Source organism: Vidua macroura, chromosome 3 (assembly GCF_024509145.1).
Source record: "Vidua macroura isolate BioBank_ID:100142 chromosome 3, ASM2450914v1, whole genome shotgun sequence".
Classification (NCBI taxonomy): Eukaryota; Metazoa; Chordata; class Aves; order Passeriformes; family Viduidae; genus Vidua; species Vidua macroura.
The window spans coordinates 35,648,447-35,671,549 of NC_071573.1; the positions used below are offsets into that span (position 1 = coordinate 35,648,447).

General features: G+C 44.3%; 1 protein-coding gene across 1 annotated transcript; it reads left to right on the plus strand.

Annotated features, from left to right (window-relative positions):
• Positions 1-535: 535 nt before the first annotated feature.
• On the plus strand, positions 536-21,906 carry HAO1 (hydroxyacid oxidase 1). The gene is made up of 8 exons (XM_053974476.1): positions 536-681; positions 6,914-7,065; positions 13,574-13,829; positions 16,666-16,841; positions 17,322-17,413; positions 19,945-20,103; positions 20,370-20,439; positions 20,824-21,906. The coding sequence occupies exons 1-8, from the start codon at positions 545-547 to the stop codon at positions 20,892-20,894; spliced, it is 1,113 nt and encodes a 370-aa protein (XP_053830451.1). The 5' UTR covers positions 536-544; the 3' UTR covers positions 20,895-21,906.
• The last annotated feature ends 1,197 nt before the right edge of the window (positions 21,907-23,103 follow it).

Consider the following 23,103-nt stretch of genomic DNA (forward strand, 5'->3'; position numbering starts at 1 on the left):
GTTGTGGAGATGGAATTACCTGAAAATCAGGAGCTGTTTGCCCAAGGATGTCTGGCAGCTGGGTCTCTGCAACTGGCCTTGGTATCCAGGATTCTAATGGAAATAACTGCAACCTCACCTGTGTTAGGTGTTACCCTAAATGTGCAGGCTGGGACCTGCTTTTAGAAATCATCCAAATCAAGATTTTGCTTTTTGGGTGTGAGCAAACTCTTTCTGCTTTCAGTCTCCTGGATATTTTGGATGATAGAGGGGAATGTACATTCCTGTTACTGGAGGTTTAACTACATATTTCTTTCCTTGCTTACTAATTTTCTTCTTTTTTAACATATTTTATTCTGTTATTTTTTAGGTTGGCCTTGACCACATGAACTAAAAGATGGTGCTGAAGTCCAATATGACACAAGAAGTTGGTGTATTTTTTTTTTTTTGGGAGGGAGAAATGTAGACAAGTTGACTCCTGATGAGGTCCCAAATTAATGATTTACAGGCAAAACTCCAGAGTTTAAAAGAGTGGGAATAAACTAAACCAGTGAGATCTGCAGACATGTCTGGCAAGCCAGTGTGCATTGCAGATTTTGAGGAGTATGCTAAAAGCTTTCTGCCCAAATCCGTGTACGATTATTACCGATCTGGGGCGGATGACCAGGAAACCCTGGCAGATAATGTTGCAGCATTTTCCAGGTAGGAGGATGATTGAAGGCCAGGGTGGGAGGCAGGGGGTGTAAGTTCTGCTTTACTGGTAGATGTGGTGCAATTTTAGATTTTTCTCTGTGAACAAAACTCAATTTTTCTGCAACGTCTTTCTAATTTAGCTAAAAGACTCTCAACTGATTTTCAGGACAGCTCTCTCACCTTTCAGTCCTCCACCTAACAATTTCTGTCAAAAAGCAGTCCATAAAATCAATTAGCACCTTTTTAGTTTTGCCTGCATTTAGGTTCTTTTGTTAACAGAAATTCTCTCCAGAGTCTTTCAGCTCCAGTATTTAATCAGCCAATGAAACTGTAATTTGTACATTTTGGGTTATAGTGCCAGCAAGGGGTTCATGGGGTGGGGTTGTACTTTTTAGGTCCTTAGTCAGTTTTGCCTTTTCCTTAGTTCTCCTAAACTGAATTAGTTCTGTGGCCTTCCCAGATGAGAGCTGCAGGAAGGAGTTGCATTTCCCAGCTCTGGGGCGAGATGGGAAAGCCGGGGCTCAGTCCTGGGTGGCCCAGCTGTGCTCAGGGGTTTCCAGCAGGAGGTCAGCCCTTCAGGAGATACTGTAAATGCTGGGAACTGTTCTAAACCAGTTTTGACTTAGACTGATCCCCTGAACTGTTGTCAAAACCTGGGCTCAGGTCACCCATAGCCTCAGAAGGACAAGGTCAGCACAAAGTCAATGGGCACTTGCTGTGGGATTTGGTGGAAGTGTCACAAATGGCATAAGATCAGTTGGTTCCCTCTTCCCAGATGTCCCTGAGCAGGGCAGAGGGAAGGAGGTAGCTGGAGGCTGCTCCCCTCAGCCCAGCTGAGCCCAGCCAAGCTGCTCAAACAGTTGTGGACATCTCCTTCCTGCTGGGGCTGTGTTGGTGCAGACGTTTAACCCCCTGCACTTGTCTTTGCAAAGGCTTTGTCTTTAGTTCCTCTGAGTCTAACAAACCAAACCATTATTATCTTGGTTTATCTTTATCCCTCCCCAGTTTGCTTCTCTACAGTCCTACTCAGTGCTCCAGTTACTTTCCCATAGGCTATGGGCCATTCAGCTGGAAGTCTGATGCAAGTTGAAGGTTGTAGAAGACTCTTGTGGTAATTCATTTAGCAGGATCTCAAAGGTCAGAACCTTAATTTTAAGGACACACATGGAAAAACTTTATCATGTCAAGAGAAGACAACTCATCTCCACTGCTTATTCCAGACCTCTTATCTCCATGAAGAAGCTGCCATCACAGAAATTCCCCTGCTCAAACACAAGCCAAAAGATTACTCTCAGGAATGAATAGGAGCAGGAGGGGATGGAGTAGTGCTCACCTGATTTTTATTGTACCTTTTTTAATGTTTCCAGAAGCTCTGATGCTACTTGCCCTCATAAAAGCAAAATGAAACATTAAGGAAAGGACACTCCAAGAAGCACTTGCAGGCAATAAACTGCAGAAGCAGTGAATGTTTGACTTGTAACTGCTGAAACTGATCATGATGAGGTGGGATCTAAAGCTGCCAGGGACAGGCTAACAAACAGCTGGGCATGTCCCATGCTGTGCTGGCATCAGCAGAGCTGGGTGTTGGCAGGGAGATAAGGGCAGCTCTGCTCTGAAGCTGTTCCTGCCACAGGGATGGATTCCTCTGATAAAAGACCTCCTTACATCGGGCTGGTTGCCTGTGGGCTTCAGGCTTACCTCATCTTCCCTGAATCTTCTATCAGGTTTTCAATAAAACCTTCCAGTTTTAGGTGTTTGAAACTGTGGTGTTTGCAGGCAGCCTGGGACTGAAGGCGATGTTCATTAGCAATGCCTGAGACATTTAAAGAAATGAATGACATTTGGTGTGGCTGAAAGTCCCTCAGTGCTGGTCCCTGCTCCTCAGCAGAGTGGGGATGAAGGGGCTGGGAGGTGTTTCTTTTGCTTTCCCTCCCTTTGTATTTATCTGAAATAAAACAAGATCCCATTTTCTCAGTATATGGGATGCTGCCATGAACAGTCCTTAGGCCATGTTTGCAATGACTTCCTGGGAATACATCTCTAAAAAGTAGGACCTCCTATAAATACTTAGTAATATTTTGGTTTATAAGACCTATTTGACACAAGGGACTTTGAAAAACCTTTATTTTTCCCTTGGATACTGTTGGGAGAAGTATGGCCCAGCTGTTACAGATGGGGCAGTGCTGCTCACTCTGACCCTCACAGAGTCCTTGTGTTCTGCCTGTTCCCGACTGCAGCTTGTGGGTAAATATAAAGTCAGATGGACTTTACACCCTCGAGGCACAAAGATCACCAAGTCAGATCATTGTGTGAAAGACTGGAGTAAGTTCAGCTTCGTTTCCCATTGCTTTCCCCTGTCAGAAGTTTAGTTGCAGGGTTCAGTCTGACTTAGAAAGTTTGCAGATTATTAAATATTTTTAAGTTTAAATGGAAGAGAAAGCACAAAACTGAACCAGAAGCAGGAGTGGTTAGCCTGTACCTTTATGGTGCAGGATTATTCAGGTGAGGTGTGAGGAGGGGAAACCAGTGCTGGGTTTATCTGTGAGTTCTTTATTTTTTTTTTTTTTTTTGTCAAACAAATGGTTTCATTTCTGGAGAAATAAATAGATTATCTTATTAAGGACTAATATTACTGCTGTTATTAAAAACTAACCCTAATAGTGGTTGTGCTGCTGCATCCTGCAGTATCTTTGGAACACTCCATGCAATTTTTGGAGCAGCACAATTGATACTCATTGGATTATAAAATGAATGTCTTGGCCTTTTGACCTTGAGGTGCTTTGTGTTATCAGATTCCAGAGTATAAACTGCCTCCACAAGGACAGTGTTTAAGATGAGTTGAACACCAGGTACAACAACTTTCCCCCAGCTCTTCTGGGAATGAGGGAAGAACCAGCACTCAGATGCTGACATCAGTGTGTTCCTGCTGAGGCCAGAAAAGTATTTCTTATTCATAGTTCTCAAATGGCCCCGGCAGAAGTGAGGCATTAAGGCCAGAAAGGGTGATTTGGGATGGCAGAGCATTCCCTGTGGTGTCTGCTTGCCTTCTCCTTGGGTTTGCTCTGCATCCTGGAATGCCAAGTGTACTCCCAGCCCCGTCTGGAGCTGAAATCCCCTCTCTAGTTGTCACAAAAGTGAGGGGCCTTAATGGAGAAGAGATTTTTGTGACAAGGTCGGGACGCCTTTAGCTCGATGGCATTCAGGAAATCAGTCTGGAGTCTCCCCTCTGGGCATGCCAGGGAGGGCGGGTGTGGAGCAGGCTCCTGCTAATCCGCCCTGCCACGGAATTCCCGGAGGCCTTGGGAGAAGCTGCCTTGTTCTGTCGTGTGCAAGGAGCAGCAGCTGCTGCTTCAGCAGTGCCAGCATCAATGCAGGCTTTCTGCAAACGTGGTGTTACCTTATACCAATTAAAGGCATTAAAACGGCCACAGAAATAATTTAAATTCTGGTTTAAAAAGCAAGGCTGATGTTGGGACTGGGTCAGACAAGTCTGAGAAGTTCAGGGGGAGAAAAGGAAAGGAATGCTTGGAATAATAATTTATTTGTGTTGTTGTGATGTCTTTCACCTCAGATTCCCAGTGCACTGTGAAAAGAGTGTGGATGGCAAGACATGCTGGGAGGGAAGATAATTTTCCCCAAGGAAAAGCAGCTGATGCTTAGCCTGGCACAGCACCAGCCCCTGCCCCTTCTGCAGGGAAGTGGGGCTGTAGGAGACAGAAGGGCAGCAAACTGGGTTGGGTTTAGGATGGAGGCTTGGCCTGAGCAGTGTGTCTTTTCCCAGATATGCTTCTTGCCCTGCAGCACAAGGGGATTTGGGACAACTCAGGAGAGGAACAAGAGGAGCTGCTTGAAAATATTGTGCAGTTTGAAAATATCAATGTTTTTCCTGGCTGAAAGCAGCCAGTGCTTCCCTCTTACCCCACTGCAAGGTAATTTACAATCAGAAATCTTTTTGAGCGTGGAGAAAAAAGGAAAAAACCCAAAAGATTAATCCCCCTTCCTTCCCTTTAATCCTTCCTTCAAAACAGCTTTTAGCTGAGGCTGCCTAAATTGGGAGTGCTCGCTGCCTTCCCCACTGTGGCACCTCCTGCTTCCAGCTGGGAAGAAGGATGCATTCGCTCTCAGTTGCTGATTGCAGCATACGAGTGTGGACTTGGCTGGAAAAAGATGTGGGTGATGAGGAGATGATGAATTAAAAAAAAAAAAATCCAAGTTTTTTTCCAAAAAAACATTTCCAAGGAAATGTTTCACTGAAGGACTTGGAGGAAGCAGGTGCTGTGTGCAGCCGAATGAATGTGTGCCCTGGTGATGGGGAAATGCTGCCTGTGAGGTTTCCTTGCTGCTGTGAAGGGCATTTCCCTGTCCAGACAATGCCTGGTTTCAAGTGTCTGTCAAACTCAGAGCTGGAAACACCTGAGTTTCAAAAGCAAGATGAGGTTTTATTAAAGGATGATGATACTCAGATCATCATGCTTGGTGTTTTTGTGGGAGCACTCAGTTCTGGGTCAGGAGCACCCATCCAACTGGGTGTTGGTTGACAGGATGTGACCTGATCAGGGATCTCTGCTTGGGACTGCATCATTTTTCTTGCATGCACTGCTGGGAGGATTTTGGCTCTTCCTGTTTCTCTTCCCAGCCAAAAGCACCACAGGGATCTTGTACCTCAGGGCTGACCCTCACAGGCCGGCTGTGAGATGGCAGTGGCAGGTACCAATCTGAGAAACCAGGAGCCTGGGGAAGAGGGAGATGCTTCACATCCTTTATGCTTTTGGGTCTGACTGTATAAATGAGCAAGGTTACAAAGGGATTTTTGTTTTCTTTCTTTGCTGGGAAAAGATACCTTAGGGCAGAGTGGAAGCCTTCGAAATGAGGATTAGGAAAAAAAGGGGGAGAAAGAAGTTATGTTTTCTTTGTCCCACCCTCAGCTCATCCTCCCCTGAAAAATAACAAACTGTTGCAATGGCATGAGAACAAATGTGAGGAGATGTTCCTGCCGTGTGTGTCTTGGCACTGAGCAGCACAGCTGACTTCCACAGCCACACATCTCCTTCCAAGCATCATAACTGCCCTTCTCCTTCCTGGGGAGCACTGCCTGGAGAGCTGGCACAGCCCCAAGCTCCAGGCTTCAGAAAGGCGGGTCTCATCTTGGCTCTGCCCCAGGCTTTTTGGGGAAATGTCTCTTGATCTTTCTATAAAACAGACTTTGTCTTTTCCCCCCTGAATTTTCATTTTAATACACAAGCTGAAGCTCAGCCCTACTCCCTGTCAGAGGATAGCAGTGGATCTGGTTGTCTCTCTCTGCTGGTAATTATAATACTATCAGTCTCAAGCATTCTGGTGCTGAGCAGTTGCTCAAGTTCAGCAGTATTAGACCATACATTTTAAATTCTTCTCTGTAATTACATTTCAGGAGCCGTGGGAGCCCTTTTGCGGGGAGGGAGGCCTGTGTGAGAGAGTGGTGCTTGCAGGGCAGCTTTGGCCTGGCTGAGCTCACGAGAGGCAGCCCCAGGTGTTGCACCCCCTCTTATGACTTCTAGTAGTGGCAGTGCTGTGACAATACCTGGATGATGGGGACAAGTCCCATGGCACAGGTATCCCCAGGAATGCGACCCTCCTCATAAAACTTTGGGTGTTATGGTGTCTAGTTTATCCCGTAATAGGGATCGTGGTCGTCTGATGCTGTTCTGTGCATGGGAGTTAAAAAAAGGTAAATTTCTGTGTGTGCAGATATGTGGTGTCCAGTCTAGCTGCAGTAAACTGTAATTTCAGGTTAAGTGTGGTTTAGTTTGCTCTGGTTTGGAAAAGGGAGTTCCAAGCCTGCAGGCCAGGCTTGTGTTACCAATAATCCTGTGTCTGTTGGTTCCCTAGTCCATGGAAGGGATAACTGAGGGTGGCTGATGACTTTCCCCATTTGCACACAGCGTCTGGCACCCAGTTCTGCCCCGAGGCTTTCAGGGGGCTGAGACTCACCACGAACTTCATTGTGTTACAGCTCTTCTCTTTTCTTTCAAACAATACCAGCCAAAAATGTTCAAGGGGTCTTTGCCTCTTTCACCCTCGCTCCTCTTTGGTCCCTCCAGGTTTTGTGCCCTGCAGGGGTTTTGCTGCAGCTCTGGATGGCACAGTGGGATTCTGTTCCAGCCCCACTGACAGCGGGAAAACCTGCTCTTGCCCAATGGGAGCTGTGATTTCCTGCCATGCTGCAGCCGTTTGAAATTCAGTGTATCTGTGTGTGTGCCAGGTGGAAGCTGTACCCGCGGGTGCTCAGGGACGTGTCAGTGATGGACCTGTCCACTTCTGTCCTGGGCCAGAGGGTCACCGTGCCCGTGTGCGTGGCCGCCACGGCGATGCAGCGCATGGCTCACCCCCACGGAGAGACGGCGACCGCCAGAGGTGAGCGCTGCCGCGGCGTGGGGAGGGACAGGGCGGGGCAGTGCCCTGCCTGGGCATCCCGGCTGGGCTCCTCGCTCCTGCGAGGGTTTGAGCTGCTGCTCAGGGTAACCGGGTTTATTCTCACGTTTGTTTTTTACTGTTTCACTCCTCTGAGTGTGGTTTCCCTCTCCGTGAAACGGGGGAGGACGGGGGGCGGGGGGGGGAATGAAGGATAACGAAGGATGCAAGAAGGAAAAAAATTGTTGCATATAAAATTGAAAACATCTATCTACCTATCCATACATTCTGTGTAACTGTAAACATTGTCACAGCAACATTCTCTTCAGAGAACTGACTATAGAAATTCATCCAACTTCTAGAGGTCTTTGTTTGCCTGGGAAAAATCCTTGCTTGGAAGAGAGCTCTTTGAGAGCATCCCAGGGAGGCAGTGAGATAAGGGCCCTTCTGGGCTAGAAGCTGCACAAAGATGTTGCCAGCACAAAGGCTGCAGCTCAAAAGGATATTAACCAGAATTCAGATGGGGAACTGTCACATACTCCTTTAACTCCAGTTGTGGAATGGCACCAAATCTTAGGAAGAGGTGTGGGCTGTGCAATTCAGTGCTCCTGTGCTGAAAGGAAGGGGGTACAAAACCTAAGTAAGTGATATGAAAACATGGAAATAATCCTGTGCATGGTTGGGTTATTTATCTAACAGCGTTTCTATGCCTAGTGCAGCAGATGCTGGTGTGAAGCGAGTCGCATTCTCAGCCCTGCAGTGTGAGCTGCTCTCAGTTCTCATCGCTGTGATGTGCACGGGGGTGGGCTACAGCACAGCTCCAGCGCTATCTTTGAAAAACACACCTCTCCAATTTTACAGCATGTTTGGGGCTGCACTTTTCCCTTTCCCAGGGGCTTTAATCGGAAGCCGACGCTGTTTTGCCTGTTTGCAAGTGCCAGCGCACTCCACGCGATGGCACTCCAGCACCTCGGATCGGTTTGGGAAGGGCCGGCGGACGCCCTGGTGCTGTCCCATCCTTTGGCAGCTCCCACGGATCACTTCTGGGCCAGGTTGTGCAAGGAGGAAACTCTGAAACATTAAGTGCAAACATATTAATGCCATGGTGAGAGCGAGATTTGAAACACAAAATTCGGGATGTTTCTTAGCAAAAATTCCCACTGATGCTGCAGCCTGGCCACATTTTAAGGCATAAATCCACAATGGCATGCAAAGTTGAGTGGTACAATAAGGCTAGGTACCACATTTTCAAACTTTAACACATGATTTTTGCATTTAATGTTCCTGGGTTTTCAAGCTGGGACAGCTCGGTGTACTGGCACCAGTTGGAATGTGTGGTCCAGAGAACTTATCCATTGGAGCTGGTGAATTTTTAATTGCTTTCAAAGGAGGGCAGTATTAAAATCACACCCATTGAATGGCATTTTGGGGGAGAAAAAAAATGGCTTTGGTTTTTTGCTGTTAGAGATGGAGTGGGGCACTCAGTGCCAAGCTTTTGGTTTGACCTTACAAGATGACAGGAATTAGCTGTAAAGTACACATTTGGTTTAAGGGTTCTCTTAAACTTGGGACACTCAGGATCAGGGGAGTTGCCACATCCAACTTCTCTTCTGTTCCAGAGGTAGCACAGAGTTTAAGTGAGCAAACTTGGTTGGTTGGTTGCTTTACTTCAGCTTCTGCTTCAGCTGCACCAGTTTGCACAAGCCAAGGAAGTCTGATCCATAGTCCTGTAGCTTCTGCAAAGCCTGGCATGTTCCATAAGCCTGGCTTTTCTTGGCTCAGGTGTGAAGGAAGTGCTTTTTGGGGTGGTGCCTCTGCTGTGGCCATGATCCTTGAGAAGCACAGTGTGGCCTGAGTCCTGCCCCTTCCCAGCCAGTGCCCTGGCTTGTGCTGGGGGTAGAGCAGCTCCCACAGGAGCCTCCCTGTGTGCCACAAGTCTGCCTGGCTCGTGGGATAATCCTGGTTCACACCACGCTGCCCTGCAGAGCAGGGTGGTGAAGAGAGCAATGACAGCTCCTTCCCTGAGCTCCTGGTGTTTTGAGGACAATGCTTGAGGAATTTCCTGGAGTGACAGCATCTTGCTTGGAGCTGCTCTGTTCTCCTGGCAGGTTTGCCCATGTGCTGTAGGGTAAATGTCCCCTCTGGGGACAAGGGCATGTCATGGTGTCCCTTAGAACTCCCTGCCCTCACAACTTCTTGCTCTGGACCTTGTCAGGGTTTTGGGGGCTGCTGCTTCCTGAGGGATGCTCTGCCGCAGCAACCAAGCTGGTGGAGAGGAGTGTGCACCTTCCCAGAACATGGCAGGGTCTGTCAGCTCACCTGAAACTCCCCTTCATGGGCAGTACTTTTGCATGAGTAAAGGATCTTTTCTAGGAAAAACATCCAATTGTCATTTTAAAAGCTGCTGGTGACAGGCCAGCCAACACAATGTACAATGTTATTCCAAAGGTTAGGTGAGCAGAATAAACTGCAGTCATGGTCAAACCTTTCACAGCCTCAAATCCAGGTGTTGGATTTACATGCACTCCTGTTAGCTAGACTTTAAAATAATAAATAAATTTTTAAAGAAGTCTATTCAGGCTGTAATAAGGTTGCTCCTCAATTTTTTCTGACATTTGTCTGAAAGTAGCAGGAGTCCTTCCTTACAGAGAAAGCTCTCTTGTCCTTGAAATAATTTCATGCACCTTGGCTGTTGTCCCAGTTTTTCTAGGTCTTCCTTCAAGTATATTCCCTGGCATTTTAGTTGTAGCTCATCAGTGTATGTGGCAATTTTCCAAAGAATGGATTTTCTGTTCAGTAGAGACTGAAAAATTGGGAGGAAAATTGTTTTGGATTAACTGAAATGTTTCATTTGATCCAAAACATAATGTTTTATTTCATTTTCCTACTGGCTAATGCTTTTAGCTATAGTTCTGTTTTGAAACAAAAGTGTCAGCTCAGGAGAAAACATTTCCATTTTGAAAAGATCAACACATGACATTTTGACTTAGGTGTTTTTTTTCACATCCTTCCCACTCTAATTTCAACCTCTTTGACTAAAAATATTTGCCAAATTCGATGAATAATCTTAGCCACTAAAGAGCAAAAGGTTGCTCTCTAAACACTTTTCAATAGAACTCTTCTGATTCTATGGGATCTTTTTTCTTGTTTGTCCATCAGCAGATTCACTGTTCCTCCATGCCAAAGCATTAATTTGCCACCCTGACTTCATGCTGTGCTTGCAAACCAATGTGATCCCCGTGTCAACAGGACCCACCTCAAGTGCAGTGATTCAAAATTTTATGTACCATCCAGCTGCTCAGCAAGAAATAGCAGTTTTTTTGCAACCTGAATTGATTATGAACTAATCTGTAGCATTATTTTATTGAGATTTGTGTTTATACTCTTGCTTATTCCATATTGCACCTAATGGATAATTTAAATTCCTATGTTTTCACCTCACAGCAGCATTGCGGTGCCTGGCTTTTCCATGAATGGCTGAAAATCAGGCTGAGAACCTGACTGTGTTCTTGGCCAGGTCTTTTGAGAACTGTCACTGACAGTTGCTCAGGGCTGAAGTTTTTGTGTTTGCCCTCTGCAGCTGCACTCAAACCCCTCTCCAGGCTGCTGCTGACACAGAAAGGGTTTCACCATCACCTGTGACGTGGCTGCACCGTTTGCTTTGCCAAATGGAGCACAGGAGTATTGACTGGAAAGCTGTTTTATTCCCCCTGTTTTGGCTGAGTTTCTGGCAGCTCTGTCATTCCCACTAGAGATGGAGCAACACCTTTGTTCCTTTGGCTCTTAACAGGCTGCTACTGTGCTTTTTCTCTCTGTGAAGATGAGCATTGAGATTTGGGGTTCTTCTGCCCATCAGACATGGTTATGACTGGGAAGGAGGGATTTGGCCATTTATTACGTTTTGTGCTCAGCCACAGTGAAAGCAGCAGGACTTTGCACGAACCTGTTACCTATGTGGTGATCAAAAGATGAGGTTAATTTTGAGATATGAAAATTAATGTCAATCCAGAGTCATGGAGAGGACAATATTCATATGGGACAGTGTGGCCTGGCCTGACCTGACCTGGATTTCCCCCAGAGAGCAGCATTGCTGGGGGATTTAATGCTGCAAGTGTGCCCAGGCAGCCTGGCAAGCCAAGCACATCCCAGATCCATTCTGGCCACGTGACCCTTTCCCTCCAGCCTTCTTGTAAAGCTGACAAGATGTGTTGTGTCAATGGGCAGGCACTGCTCGCACGCAGGGTTTGGTAAGGGCTGAGGGAGGAGAGGCTGACAGGGATCTCTCAGCCAAGTGTGGTTTGTCAAGAGAGCAACGTGGAGTTCTTTAAACTACTCTGTTTCTCGGGAGATGCAGCTCCAAGAACACAGCTGCTACTCCTGAGAAATACCACTGCACCAAAAGGACATTGTGTTGATCCCAAGGAATGTCCTCTGGCCCTTAGCTTGGGGACAGTGGATTCACTAGACTCAGGGAAAAACACCTGCAGTGGGGCAGTTTGACTGCTGGCCTTCGGAGATGCCCCTAAAAGGGAAATGATGGGAATTTGCCCAGCTAGAGGAAAAAAGCAGTTCCCATTCCCATACAAGGTAACTCCAACAAAATCTGCAAGCTTGAACTGGGCTCCTCTCCAGTGCCCTCCCTGAAGTATTCTTCCTCTGAGCTGCCCACAGGGACAAATTCCATACCCTTCCCAAACCACGTAAGGAAGTGATGCCCCACCAGATGGGGGGAGGATGCTCTGAGGCTTCAGGATGAAAAAAGGTCACTGGAGCTACCAAGTGCATCCTGTCCCATTTGTTGCTGTGTAAAATACTTCAGTTGAGTTCCCCAAGAATGAATGGCTTCAAACTGCCAGAGGGCAGGTTTGGATTAAGGATGAAGAAGAAGAGATTCTTTACCTTTCTGTGATTCCATGGACTTCCCCAGCTCCCTGTGCATGGCTACTGCTGTGATCTCTGTGTTGTCACGGAGCCCAGCAGGAGCCTGCAGGGTGTACAAGGATGAATGTGTCCTTTGGGCAATGCTGAGGATTAAAAGAAGACCTGGAAAAAAAAACACATAAAAAACAAGCAACTAAAAGCAATCATGCAATGGCATGAGGAAAGGCTGGTTTACAAAAACATCTTATGCTTAAACTCTGGCAAATGTCCAAATGTCACATATTGCAGCAAGAGTGTCCTGTAGGAATATGGCTGTAGTAGGACCGATTTGAAATAATAAATAATTTATAGCACCCCAAAAGTGAACTGTAAAATATGGTCATTAGAGGAAATGAATTGCTTCTGTTTTCTTCAACTGCAGCTAAATGTTTGAGAAGTTGGAGTGTATTTTTAGAGAAACCTAATTTGAGGTAGAAAAAACCCCAACCAAACCTGGCAGCACTGCAGGCCTCTGTATGTCATGGTTTTAGAAGTCTAGAAAATTGTCAAAACAGGCTTTAAAATGATCAAGATCAAGCACAAATCGATCAAAACTGGAACTGGGAATTTTTAAAACTTTGAAAACTTTTGTCTGTGAACTTTGGATTTGCCTGAGAGATCTAAACTGCATGTGTTGAGCTGGTGCTTCACCAGAGAGCTGTGAACTTTACAGGAGAGACAAGGGGAATTTTGTGAGTCTGCTTGCATGAAAATGCCATAACCCCGTTTGGGATGGCTGAACTCTCATTGAACCAAACTGCTTAAACCTAATCTTAATTAAGAGAAAAGCACTATTTTCTCTGTTGCTACATGTGAAGGTAAGTTGAAAGGATATGGTGATATCCCATGATTTATATCTTCTCTTCACCAAAAACATTTTACTGTGCAGTTTCTAACTAAATTTTTGCTTTTGCAATAGAGGTAGACTTGGGAATAAAAGGGGAAAGTGGAAATAAATGGATGCGTAAAGGCAGATTGAACCATAACATTTACATTTCTCCCTTACCTGATGTGAGAGTTTTGCAGTTCCTGGGTTTGCAACATTCCCGATGTAGAGCGAACTATGTCCAGTAATTTAAAGGAGAGGAATGGAATGGTTACAAACTAGAGAGGTTTGGGTGATTGCTGCTGTATTTCCAGTGAGGGAAAACTGGCTGGTGGTCCTGGGAGGGTGTAACCAATTTGTTTGAATAAGCTGTTCATAAGTTTCCACTCCAAGAGGCTTGTAATCCTTATTTAATAAAATGTTGTCATAAAGACCACTTTTTAATTCCTCCATGGGCTGGGGATGACGTCTTGAAACAGAGGTCCATTTACATTAAAAATATGCATACTGTGGTAGACCAAGGAAAACAAGGCTTTCTATAATATTTTGGAGTTTTACAGCGTGTTTTTCCTTTATTTTACAATAAGTGACAGATTACTCCAAAAAGAATAAGTGATAGATTCATGAAAACATATCTGTATGAGGTTAGCCTGGTACGGAGGGTGATTTTTGGGAGGCAACGTGGCAACATCCAAAAAGCTGGAAGCCTTAAATGCATTTATTTGAATGCTCCTGTTTAGAGAATCTCACTTTGTGTTCTTCCAGCCTGCCAGGCCATGGGGACAGGGATGATGTTGAGCTCCTGGGCCACTTCCTCCATCGAGGAGGTGGCTGAGGCAGCCCCAGCTGGCCTTCGCTGGCTGCAGCTCTATGTGTACAAGGACCGGCAGGTGACGGCATCGCTGGTGAGGCGCGCTGAGAGAGCCGGTTACCGAGGGATCTTCGTCACAGTGGACACCCCGTACCTCGGCCGGCGCCTCGCCGACGTGCGCAACAAGTTCCAGCTGCCCCCGCACCTCAGGTACCTCTGCTGCCTGCTGTAGGACCGGGCCAGTGCCACGGCCACCATGGGCTGCTGGGGGAGAAGTTTGTCCTGGGGAACGGCTCTGTGGAGCTGTGCATTTGTCTGCTTAGGCTGGGATCTGCTTTGGGTCAAAACAAAGCCTTCCTGGCTCTTTGCATGCTATAAAAGACGCAATGTGAGGCTGCTGAAGTAAGAGACATCGGGCATTTCTTTATGCAGGGGGAAATGTGTTCTTGGCTATCTTCAAACAGGGCAGAGCCTGGAGTGACCTGCTCTGATGTTGAACTGGGATCCAGCAGCAGAACTGGCTGGGCTCTGAAAGGGGTCTGGACTTTGTGGGCCAAAACTCCCTTCCAAAAGATGTTATAATTCCTTCTACGTTGTCCTATGACACTGCTCTGGGTCCAGGGCCATGTTGCTACTGACTGCAGAGGCCCTTTTCGAGCAACTTCAACTCTTCTTTCACTCCAATACAGAAACATGTGGGTATCAGTCTTTCTAAACTCTCCATGAGGGCAATTTTTACTCCACAATGTGTTTTGGGACATTTTCTGTGTCTCAGAATTAGTGGCATCATAATTGACTTCAGCACTAATTCTAGTTCCTCCTTACTGCAGGGCCAATGAGGAATTCGATTTTAACAGAGTTAAACCAGAATTTTAACATTGCAATGGTGTTTAACGGTGCTGATTTGCCTGGCCTTTTGTAAATCTGAATTGATAGACTGTAGAGATTCCTCTGATAAACACATACTGACATGCCGGCACAGTTCTAGCAGCCAAGGACTGGCTGGAAGAATATTTACTTGATGGGATATCCATCATGAAGCTAAAAATCTTGCAAGGTTCTTGCATGGAGGTCTTGGTAACAAACACAGTCTACCATGGCACATGCTAAAATTATTTAGAGCATGAAAATGAACACAAAAATGGAGAGACAGAGGGAAAAAAAAAAAGACAGCTTAATGTATTTTGAAGCAGATAAACTTTGAGGTGAGTTCTGGGTGAAAGCTAGTTTTAAATATTATCAATGAAATTGAATTGTTCTTCCTATGTCTCCAAAGACTGTTGTATTATACTGTACACACATTGTATGTAACATGTACCTAGCAAGAATCACATCCAGAGGTTTTTCTTAATTTCCATACTATTCAAAAGGAAGATAAGCCATGGGGTTCTGCAGTAAATCTGATTCTCTACCTCACTGGCAAAAACCCCTCCAGAGCTTGGGGTGCTGGCTCTCCCCTGTGCACTCAAACTTGCAGCTGAGAGGTGGAAGTTGACAGAGCAACCTGAACTCTGCACTGATTTCTCTGTTAAAGTACAGCTTTAGGAGGAAAGCAAAAAGCCCTAGTGCATCTAACATGAAAATGTACCACACTGGTATGTGTCTGCCCTATGTTGTAATCGTGCTAGAGATCTGTGTTTGACACATTATCAATATACACTGACCTTTTACTCTGAAAGATAAAATTAAGCAATTATGAAAATAGCTTACTTTTTAGGGGCAATAGAATTTTAATGCCCAGGGTTGAGGAGTCCTTGAATGCGAGTCCAACAACCCAAAGACATTTGAGGAAAGCAGGAGAGTGTTTCTGAAGCACTTTGACCCCACCTGCCCAAATATAACAAGGTTTCGAGTGAACAGGATGAAATCAGGAGAAATTGGAGTAATCCTTAAAGGTTCCAATTAATCACTGCATTCCCAAGTGCTGCTCGGGCAGTGCTTTGTTGCAGAGGCCACAGTGAAACTCTCCTAGTGCGGGGCTCTGCTCATTTATGTGATAACTTTTTCTTGGCTTCGGGTTTTCAACAAAGTTTCAAAGCAACAACAAGGTGCCATTGTGCTCTGAAATGTATATAAGGCAACATTCATCCAAGTGTTGATCTGCATTTTGCAGGCCAAGAAAAACAACAGTTATTTATATAATCTTATCCATGGTTCTGTTTTTCTCTGGGCACCCCACCCTCCACAAACCAACAGCTGAAAAGCTGGATCTTGCTGAGAGCCCACTCCTTTCTCATTTGCTTCTGGGCCTGGAGCTGAACAGAAAAGCCATGTGAAATGCTGCTTGTTGCAGGCATGAAATCAGCAGTGAAACCAGCCAGGTTCCATGCAAAAACACTCATGCACTTCCCAAAATGTGAAATGTGAGTATTAAATAGCCCAATGTGGAACAGGACACAGTTTCAGAAGAGCAGGGCAATTGGGACATGGATGTGCTAGAACCTGTGAGATTTTGTTGCTGGAAAAACCCAAGTAACAGCAATGTTTTCACACGAGCTTCCTTTCCTCCCTACATTTTACAAGCAATTGTACAAAAGGGACACAAAGTAAACAGGCTGACTTGTTGGCCTTATTGGACAGATGAAAATTCTGAATTCTTTGCAAGGCTTCATGGACATTCATCTGTTTCATGGAGCTTAAGCAAAATTTATTTCCTCCCTGATCCTCTATTCCTCTCATAGCTGAATTCCCTGGGTTTGAAAAACAAACCCCAACCCTATTTATTTTGCTATAGAAGTCAGACTATTACCTTGGGCCAGAGAAACTTGCCCCAGATTTATCACAAAACCATCACAGAAAGATATGAAAGGCTTGGGTTGGAAGGAACATTAAAGATCCAGTGCTTATGTTGATTATCAGATGCTTTGTCAGCCAAAGGTTTTGGCTTACTGAGGAGTGGGATCTGACGTGCTGGGACCGGCTGGTTTTGCTCCTGCCCTGCAGTGCAGCAAAGCTTTAACTCAGGCATATTGAATACTGGCATTTGAGACCCATCGTGATTACAGTGAATCCTCTTCAGACTGTTCTGTGTCTTTTGTCACTTCAGGTTAAAAAACTTCTCGAGCAGTGAGCTGGCATTTTCCTCAGGGAAGGACTTTGGAGAGAACAGTGGGCTGGCTGTGTATGTCGCTGAGGCCATTGATGCCACCGTCAACTGGGAGGACATCAAGTGGCTGCGGCGGCTGACCTTGCTGCCCATCGTGCTGAAAGGGATCCTCAGGGGTGTGTAAACCTGCTGCTTCGTGGGGGAAGGCAAAGGGAGGGCTGTCACTTCCTCCTGCACCATCAGGAACCCACCAGTGAAGGTGTTTGTGGAAGCAGCTGCTTAAAGAAGTGCCTGGTGTTGTCACCAATGCCACCATTAATACAATCATGCCAGTAATTTTGCAGTGGGCAGAATCATTCAGCAAAAGAATTTCTTACTGATGAGTTCTGGAACATAATAGAGAAAATAAGGGCTAGCAACCAAGGTGGCTGCTGATCCAAAGGGATTAAATGTTCTGCTTCAATATTTCAAACTACTTTTCTGGTCTTATTACTTAAAGATAAAACCTTTCTCTGTGTTGAGGTGAGGCTTTGGAAGGCTGAAGCCCTAAGGTGGCTTTGCATGAGCTGACAATGATTTTCCTAGTGATTCCCTGATTGTGGTGTCTACAAGCTCCCACTTATGGAAGGACACATCCTGTTTGGGTTTTTTCCTAGCTGATGATGCCAAAGAAGCTGTAAAGATTGGGGTAAATGGGATCCTGGTGTCAAATCACGGAGCACGACAGCTTGATGGGGTCCCTGCTACTGTGAGTACTGATGCCAATATGCTCCAGTAATCCCTAATTTTCTCTGCCTTTTGGCTTCTTGTTTGCTTTCTCTGAAAATGTGGAAGCTGGAGGAAAAACCTTGAATAAGTGTTCTATGCCTTAAGCCATGAGTAATACCCTCTCTCTATTTCTCTATGTATGTCACATCATACTCTGAGTTAGACACAGCCTTTCCTTGGTAGATCAAATTGGAAAATCTTTCAAAATTTTTTTTCCACTCTCCTCTTTCATGTCTTCTTTCTCATTCTTTTTTGAAAAACCCTCATTGCCATTTTGCACCACACTGAAGGTTGTATTAGGGTTGTTTTTCCTCTTTTAATATTCTTTTGAGGCTTCTGAAAAATTGTAGTTAAGGAACAGCTAAAGGCAGAATGAAACTCTCCATTTTTCCCCTTTCAAGTATTTTCACCTTTGGAAAGGGGAGAGAGTGCTTAAATTACAGTTTTTCCTTTTCCTTGTCGTGCTACCCCCTGACTTTTCCAAAGGTGAAAGGGATTTGAGAATTTCTCCATCGGCAAAAAAGAAAGAAGGAAAATGAAAAAGTATGTGCTCAAGATGAAGGAAAAACCCCAAAATTCCAGTCATCACTCATCTTGCTTCATTTGGTGTGGGAAAGCTGCACGAATAAAAAGAGAATGAAAAGGAGGGGAATCAAAGCCCAGTTGTGCCTCTCTGAGTATTTCCAATATGTTCTCGATGAAAAACCTCCTGTTTTCCATGATGGTTCCCCGAAGGGAGAGGGGAACAGATCCTCTTGTCACCTCCTGGGAATGTATTCCCCAATTTCACTGGGAGTATTTGAAACTCTTGGGCAAGCCTGTGTGTGAGGTAATCCAACAGCAACAATGTATAAGGTTGTTAAAAAACATCATTTTGAGGAACCCGTGAAAGCTCAAGAAATACAAATTAATTTTTGACAGCTGCAGTAGAAGAGAAATTTGCAAACTCCTTGTTAGGGGTTACTCCTTTGCTACACCACAGGGCAGAGGAGAACTGCTAAAGCCGATGTGTTCCTTGGATTTATGGTACAAAGAACACTACTTCACAATGCCTGTTTTTATAAAGTATCTGTATCAGATCATGTTAAATGGTTCTGATTTAGAAATATAATAATTTGCTTCAGTTTCATGGGGTTTCAGATCGTGAGCTGAACCCAAGCTGGTCAATATTTCTAGTGTCTAGTTACGCATTGAGGAAATCTGTGTTTTAATTATGGTTTGCATCATGCTTTAGTTATTAGAGCACTTTAATGTTGGTACAGTTTGTCAGGATGTAGAAAGTGGTCTCTGGATATGGAAACAGATCCAAAATATGTCTGGCAAGAGAGCAAAACCAAAGGGAGGGGGAAAATCACAGCAAGTGCCAAACTTCAAGAAAATTTTAATCCAAATCTAAAAACAAACTGCACTTTCAAAGTTTTTCCCCCCATCTTCTAGTCATTTTTATCCATTAGAAAGGAAATGAATTACATCCGTATTTGAAAGATGTGAATTTGTGTGTCTTTTGTCTTACTTCCACACACTGTTTCCAGTCTCCTTAATACTTGGCTTCTGGTAGTGTTCCTTTCCTGATTTTCATGAATAGGAACTATTTAGGTGGCCTTGTAGGAAAATTTGCCCTGTAATTAATGCTCCAGGCTTGAATTCAGGAGGCTCATCCTTTCATTGAGACCTCTTGCATGTCAAGAGGAATTACTTAATTCCCTGGTTACACACTTGTAACTTGAGAACAGTAAAAATACTTTCCCCCCTTACTTGTATCACTGGTGTAGGGGATAAGTTGAGAAAGGGGATGAGCAGAGCTCAGTGAAAGTAGCATACATATGCATTAAAAGAAATTCCCACCTTGCTCAAAACTTAGAGGAAAGTTAATTTTTTTCTTATATTAAGAAGTTTTTCTCTATAGTCATTCTTGTAATTAGATGCATTTTCAAAAGGGAAAATACATTAATTAAATTTTTTCAGCCAACTCTAAATTTTTCCAGGCATGTGTTTCTCTCACTCCTTGTCAATAGGTACAGCGCCTGCCTCTAGGCTCCTGAGCTTGCCCTCAGGATAAATGAATGGGAAATTTAAACAGAGAGCAAAGATGATTATTTAAAAAGTAAGCTGATCCAATTTCATCCCCTAACTAGTGAAGACTGGAAGTTTGGGAGGTAATACCACCAAAAGGCTTCCTTAGTGCTGCTGTTTCGTACATTCTGCATAAGAATCAGATACTGGTTTGTGTCAGATATATGTCATGGGGTCAGATGGCCATTTTGTGAGACCCTGCTGATTCTCATTCTGTTTATGTGACTCTCCAAATAAATCTGACCTTTGTATGTACCTTCTACCCTGCAAAGTCACTGCTGGTTCTCAATACAAAGCTGTGTTATTTGGGTATATATTTAGGCATGCAACTGCTCATTAAGCTGCTGTAAAACTTGGATCCTATGTGTAAGAATTGGCTCAAAAAATAAATAGGGTTTCAGGAGCAGCCAAACTGTGTTCTTGGTTTCTCTCTCTTAGATTGATGTCTTGCCTGAAATCGTGGAGGCTGTGGAGGGGAAGGTGGAGGTGTTCCTGGATGGTGGTGTGAGAAAAGGCACAGATGTTCTCAAGGCACTGGCTCTTGGTGCCAAAGCTGTTTTCATTGGGAGACCTGTCCTCTGGGGACTGGCATATCAAGTAAGTGAGGGAAAGCTTAGATCCCTAGACTCACTGTTTAGCCCTATTAAATACACATGTGTGTGTCTGTGTGCACAGAGGAGCATGTGTGTGTGATGCATCTGTGTGCATCCAGATCATCTGACTTGCTGTTTGCTAAAATTTGCTATGACCAACCCTCAGGATTTATGTTTGTGCAGAAAACCTTTCTTGGCACACGTATGCATGTCTATACCTACACACATAAATATACACATAATAGTTCATATTGTCTCCTAATCTCCCAGGGTGAAGAAGGAGCAAAAGAAGTTCTCCAGATGCTGAAGGAAGAGTTTCGCCTGGCAATGGCACTGACAGGTGGGACATTGACATTTCCTCTCCGTAATCACGTTTTCTCAGAGCTTTCATTAGCCCCAGGCAAGATGCTATAGCAACTTTCATGAGGGGAATGTTTGCAATCTAAACAGGTTAGTCTGTGGAGAAATGGGAAAAAGACTTGTTATCCCTGACTTATAAGTGGGGAACTGAGTAGATTAGGTGAAGACACTGTTTCGGGGATTTTTTTTTTTTTTTTTTTCACAAAGAGAGCAATAAATCCATAGAAAAGTAGTGGCAAATCTTTGGTTACTAAGGGGTGAATTTCATCTGACAGAATGGAGATTTTTATGAGGCAGAAAAAGGAAAGGCTTAGAGTGGGTTGGAAAACCAGGGGCTTGAAGTAATCGGCAACTTCTCCTCCAGGATGCCAGAGAGTAGAAGAAATTGGCAGGACACTGATCCGAAGACATCAAGTATTGTTTTCCAAGATTTAGGTCTGAAGACTCTTGCCTTGTGTGTTGCCTGTTGTGCTTCCAGACAAAATCCAACTGCATTCCCTCTGTGGGCCTCCTCCTGCAATCCTGACTGAGGGAACGCTCTGATCTGTAGGAAATCACTGGTTGAAGAAAGAACTCAAAGCAAATTTTACAGGTGTTTCTAAATCTCTCGGGCTCTTAAGGAAAGCTGCTACATTGGGAGGTGTGATTAGAGATGGGCCTTTATATGAGACCAGCATAAGAACTTCAAGGTGTTTCGCAACAAATGCTGATAATTAATTTCCATGCCTGGGAGTAATTTAGCTATTAAAGTGAAACTATAAACAGAAATGCTGAAATTTAAAATGCAAAAGATGCTTCTTGCTCTCTGTTTAGAGAAACCAGACTGTAGATTGTAGAGATTAAATCTTGCTTTCTTATGAACAGGGTGTCCTTTCCCTAGTGACTTTATAAGCATCTGGGCCTTGTGGCACGTAGGCTGTAGGAGCCCAGAGGACTCTTAGTTGTAAGGAACCAAAGAGCAAAGGCAAATGGGGGAAACTTGGGGAAATTCAGCTGTTTAAGTGGCACAAGTCCTCTGCAATCAGACAGCTGTTGTGTACATGCATTGGATGTACATCAGATCCTTGGCTAATGCAAATCCCCATAGCCCAAACTGTGCCAGCTGCCTCCACCTGGAGCTCCGAGTCACATTTTTCACCTGGACTGATTTGCTAATAGTGGCAAGGGAAGGCTGACGCTGCCTGGGAGAGTTTGTAGAATTTGGAGCCATGTGCAAAAGGGAAACTTGAATAATTGAGGCATTAACCCATGACTTGGGAAGAGCCTAGTGGCTCTATTAAGTTTCCATGCACACCCTTAAGTCAGATAAATCTTGGTGTTCTTCACTCTGCTCATGAGGAGGATGCAGAGACACGCGGGATCTGTGCCTCTGTTCTCTGAATAACACAAATATCCACTGAATTAATGAGAAATTTTGCAACTGTAAAGAATAAAGGAGATAAGACTATAGTGTTCTCTTCTTGGGTAAAATCAAGGCTAGCTCTTCACCTGTCTCACCTCCCTTGCAGGTATGGCAGTTTTACAGGGAGCAGGGAAAGGCCACACAGGTTTTGAATATCTTGTCATGAAAACTTAATGTTCATTTTTAAAGAAGACTAAAGAAGATAAAAACCCCTTAATTTAATGGTTTCACTGACATCACCAGCTCCACCATTTGTTTCCCATCAGCCTCGTGTATTCTGACTCTCCTGCTTTGCTCAGTTTGAAATATCCCTTACTGAGCTTTAGAGGCAGCTTTGTAATGAAATGATGGAATATTATAATGTGAACTAAAGCTGGGGCTGGAACTCGAAATGGGGAGAAAACCCAAAAGGCCACATGCTTGCCCTCCAGTTGTAAAATCTGTACTCTTATTTACTGCAGAATGTGGTCTGTTGTGTGAGAGTTGCATAGCAACAAAATAAAGTTTATCTGTGCGAGGAAATATGAATGTTTCTCAGAGAATGGAGAAACATAATTTCTGCTGTTTACTGCACTTATCATATCTGTTGCAATGTGGACTGTGTCAGATGTCAATTACAGACTAACTTCAGCAAGACTGTTTATTTGAGATAATATAAATGTTACTTAAAAGACAGGGGTGTAATATCTTATGTTTACATGTTTAAGATCTATTTCTAAAGCTCAGAAGATGCAGTTTCCTGTCTTTGCCTCAGCCAGATTCAAGCAAAGTTCTGAGACTCTGTGGTTCAGTAGAAGTTCTGATGGTGAGGAAATTGGTTTCTTTACTTGTACGTAATTCACCATTTCTAGTTCCTCTGGGATAAGGGGTTTACATTGTTTTTTCCTGCCTGTTATCTGAGAATCATCTGACTGCCTTCCAGTTCAACCCTAGTAAGACTAGACAAGCATAAAAACCAAAATTAGAGCCAAATACTTAAAGGCTGTGAGACTGTTAACAGAAAGTAAATTCATTTGTCCAGTGGAATTATCTTTTTAAAATATTCCACAGTGAAGAGAATTTCTTTTGATTTTGAGACAGCCAAACACAACTACTTCTTGAAATTATTAAATTTAAAAAAAAATGTAGGAATTCTGTTTAGTTTGGGTTAAAAAACAGAAAGACTGAGTGTCCTCAACCATTTTAAAAGCTGAACAATATCCAGGCTAAGAAAAAAATCTATCTCCACACTTGCTTCATCTG

Coding starts and splice junctions, on each gene's coding strand:
- HAO1 (XM_053974476.1), top strand. CDS start 545: ATGTCTGGCAAGCCAGTGTGCATTGCAGATTTTGAGGAGTATGCTAAA. Junction 682..6,913: donor AATGTTGCAGCATTTTCCAG/GTAGGAGGATGA, acceptor TGTGTGTGCCAG/GTGGAAGCTGTACCCGCGGG. Junction 13,830..16,665: donor CAGCTGCCCCCGCACCTCAG/GTACCTCTGCTG, acceptor TTGTCACTTCAG/GTTAAAAAACTTCTCGAGCA.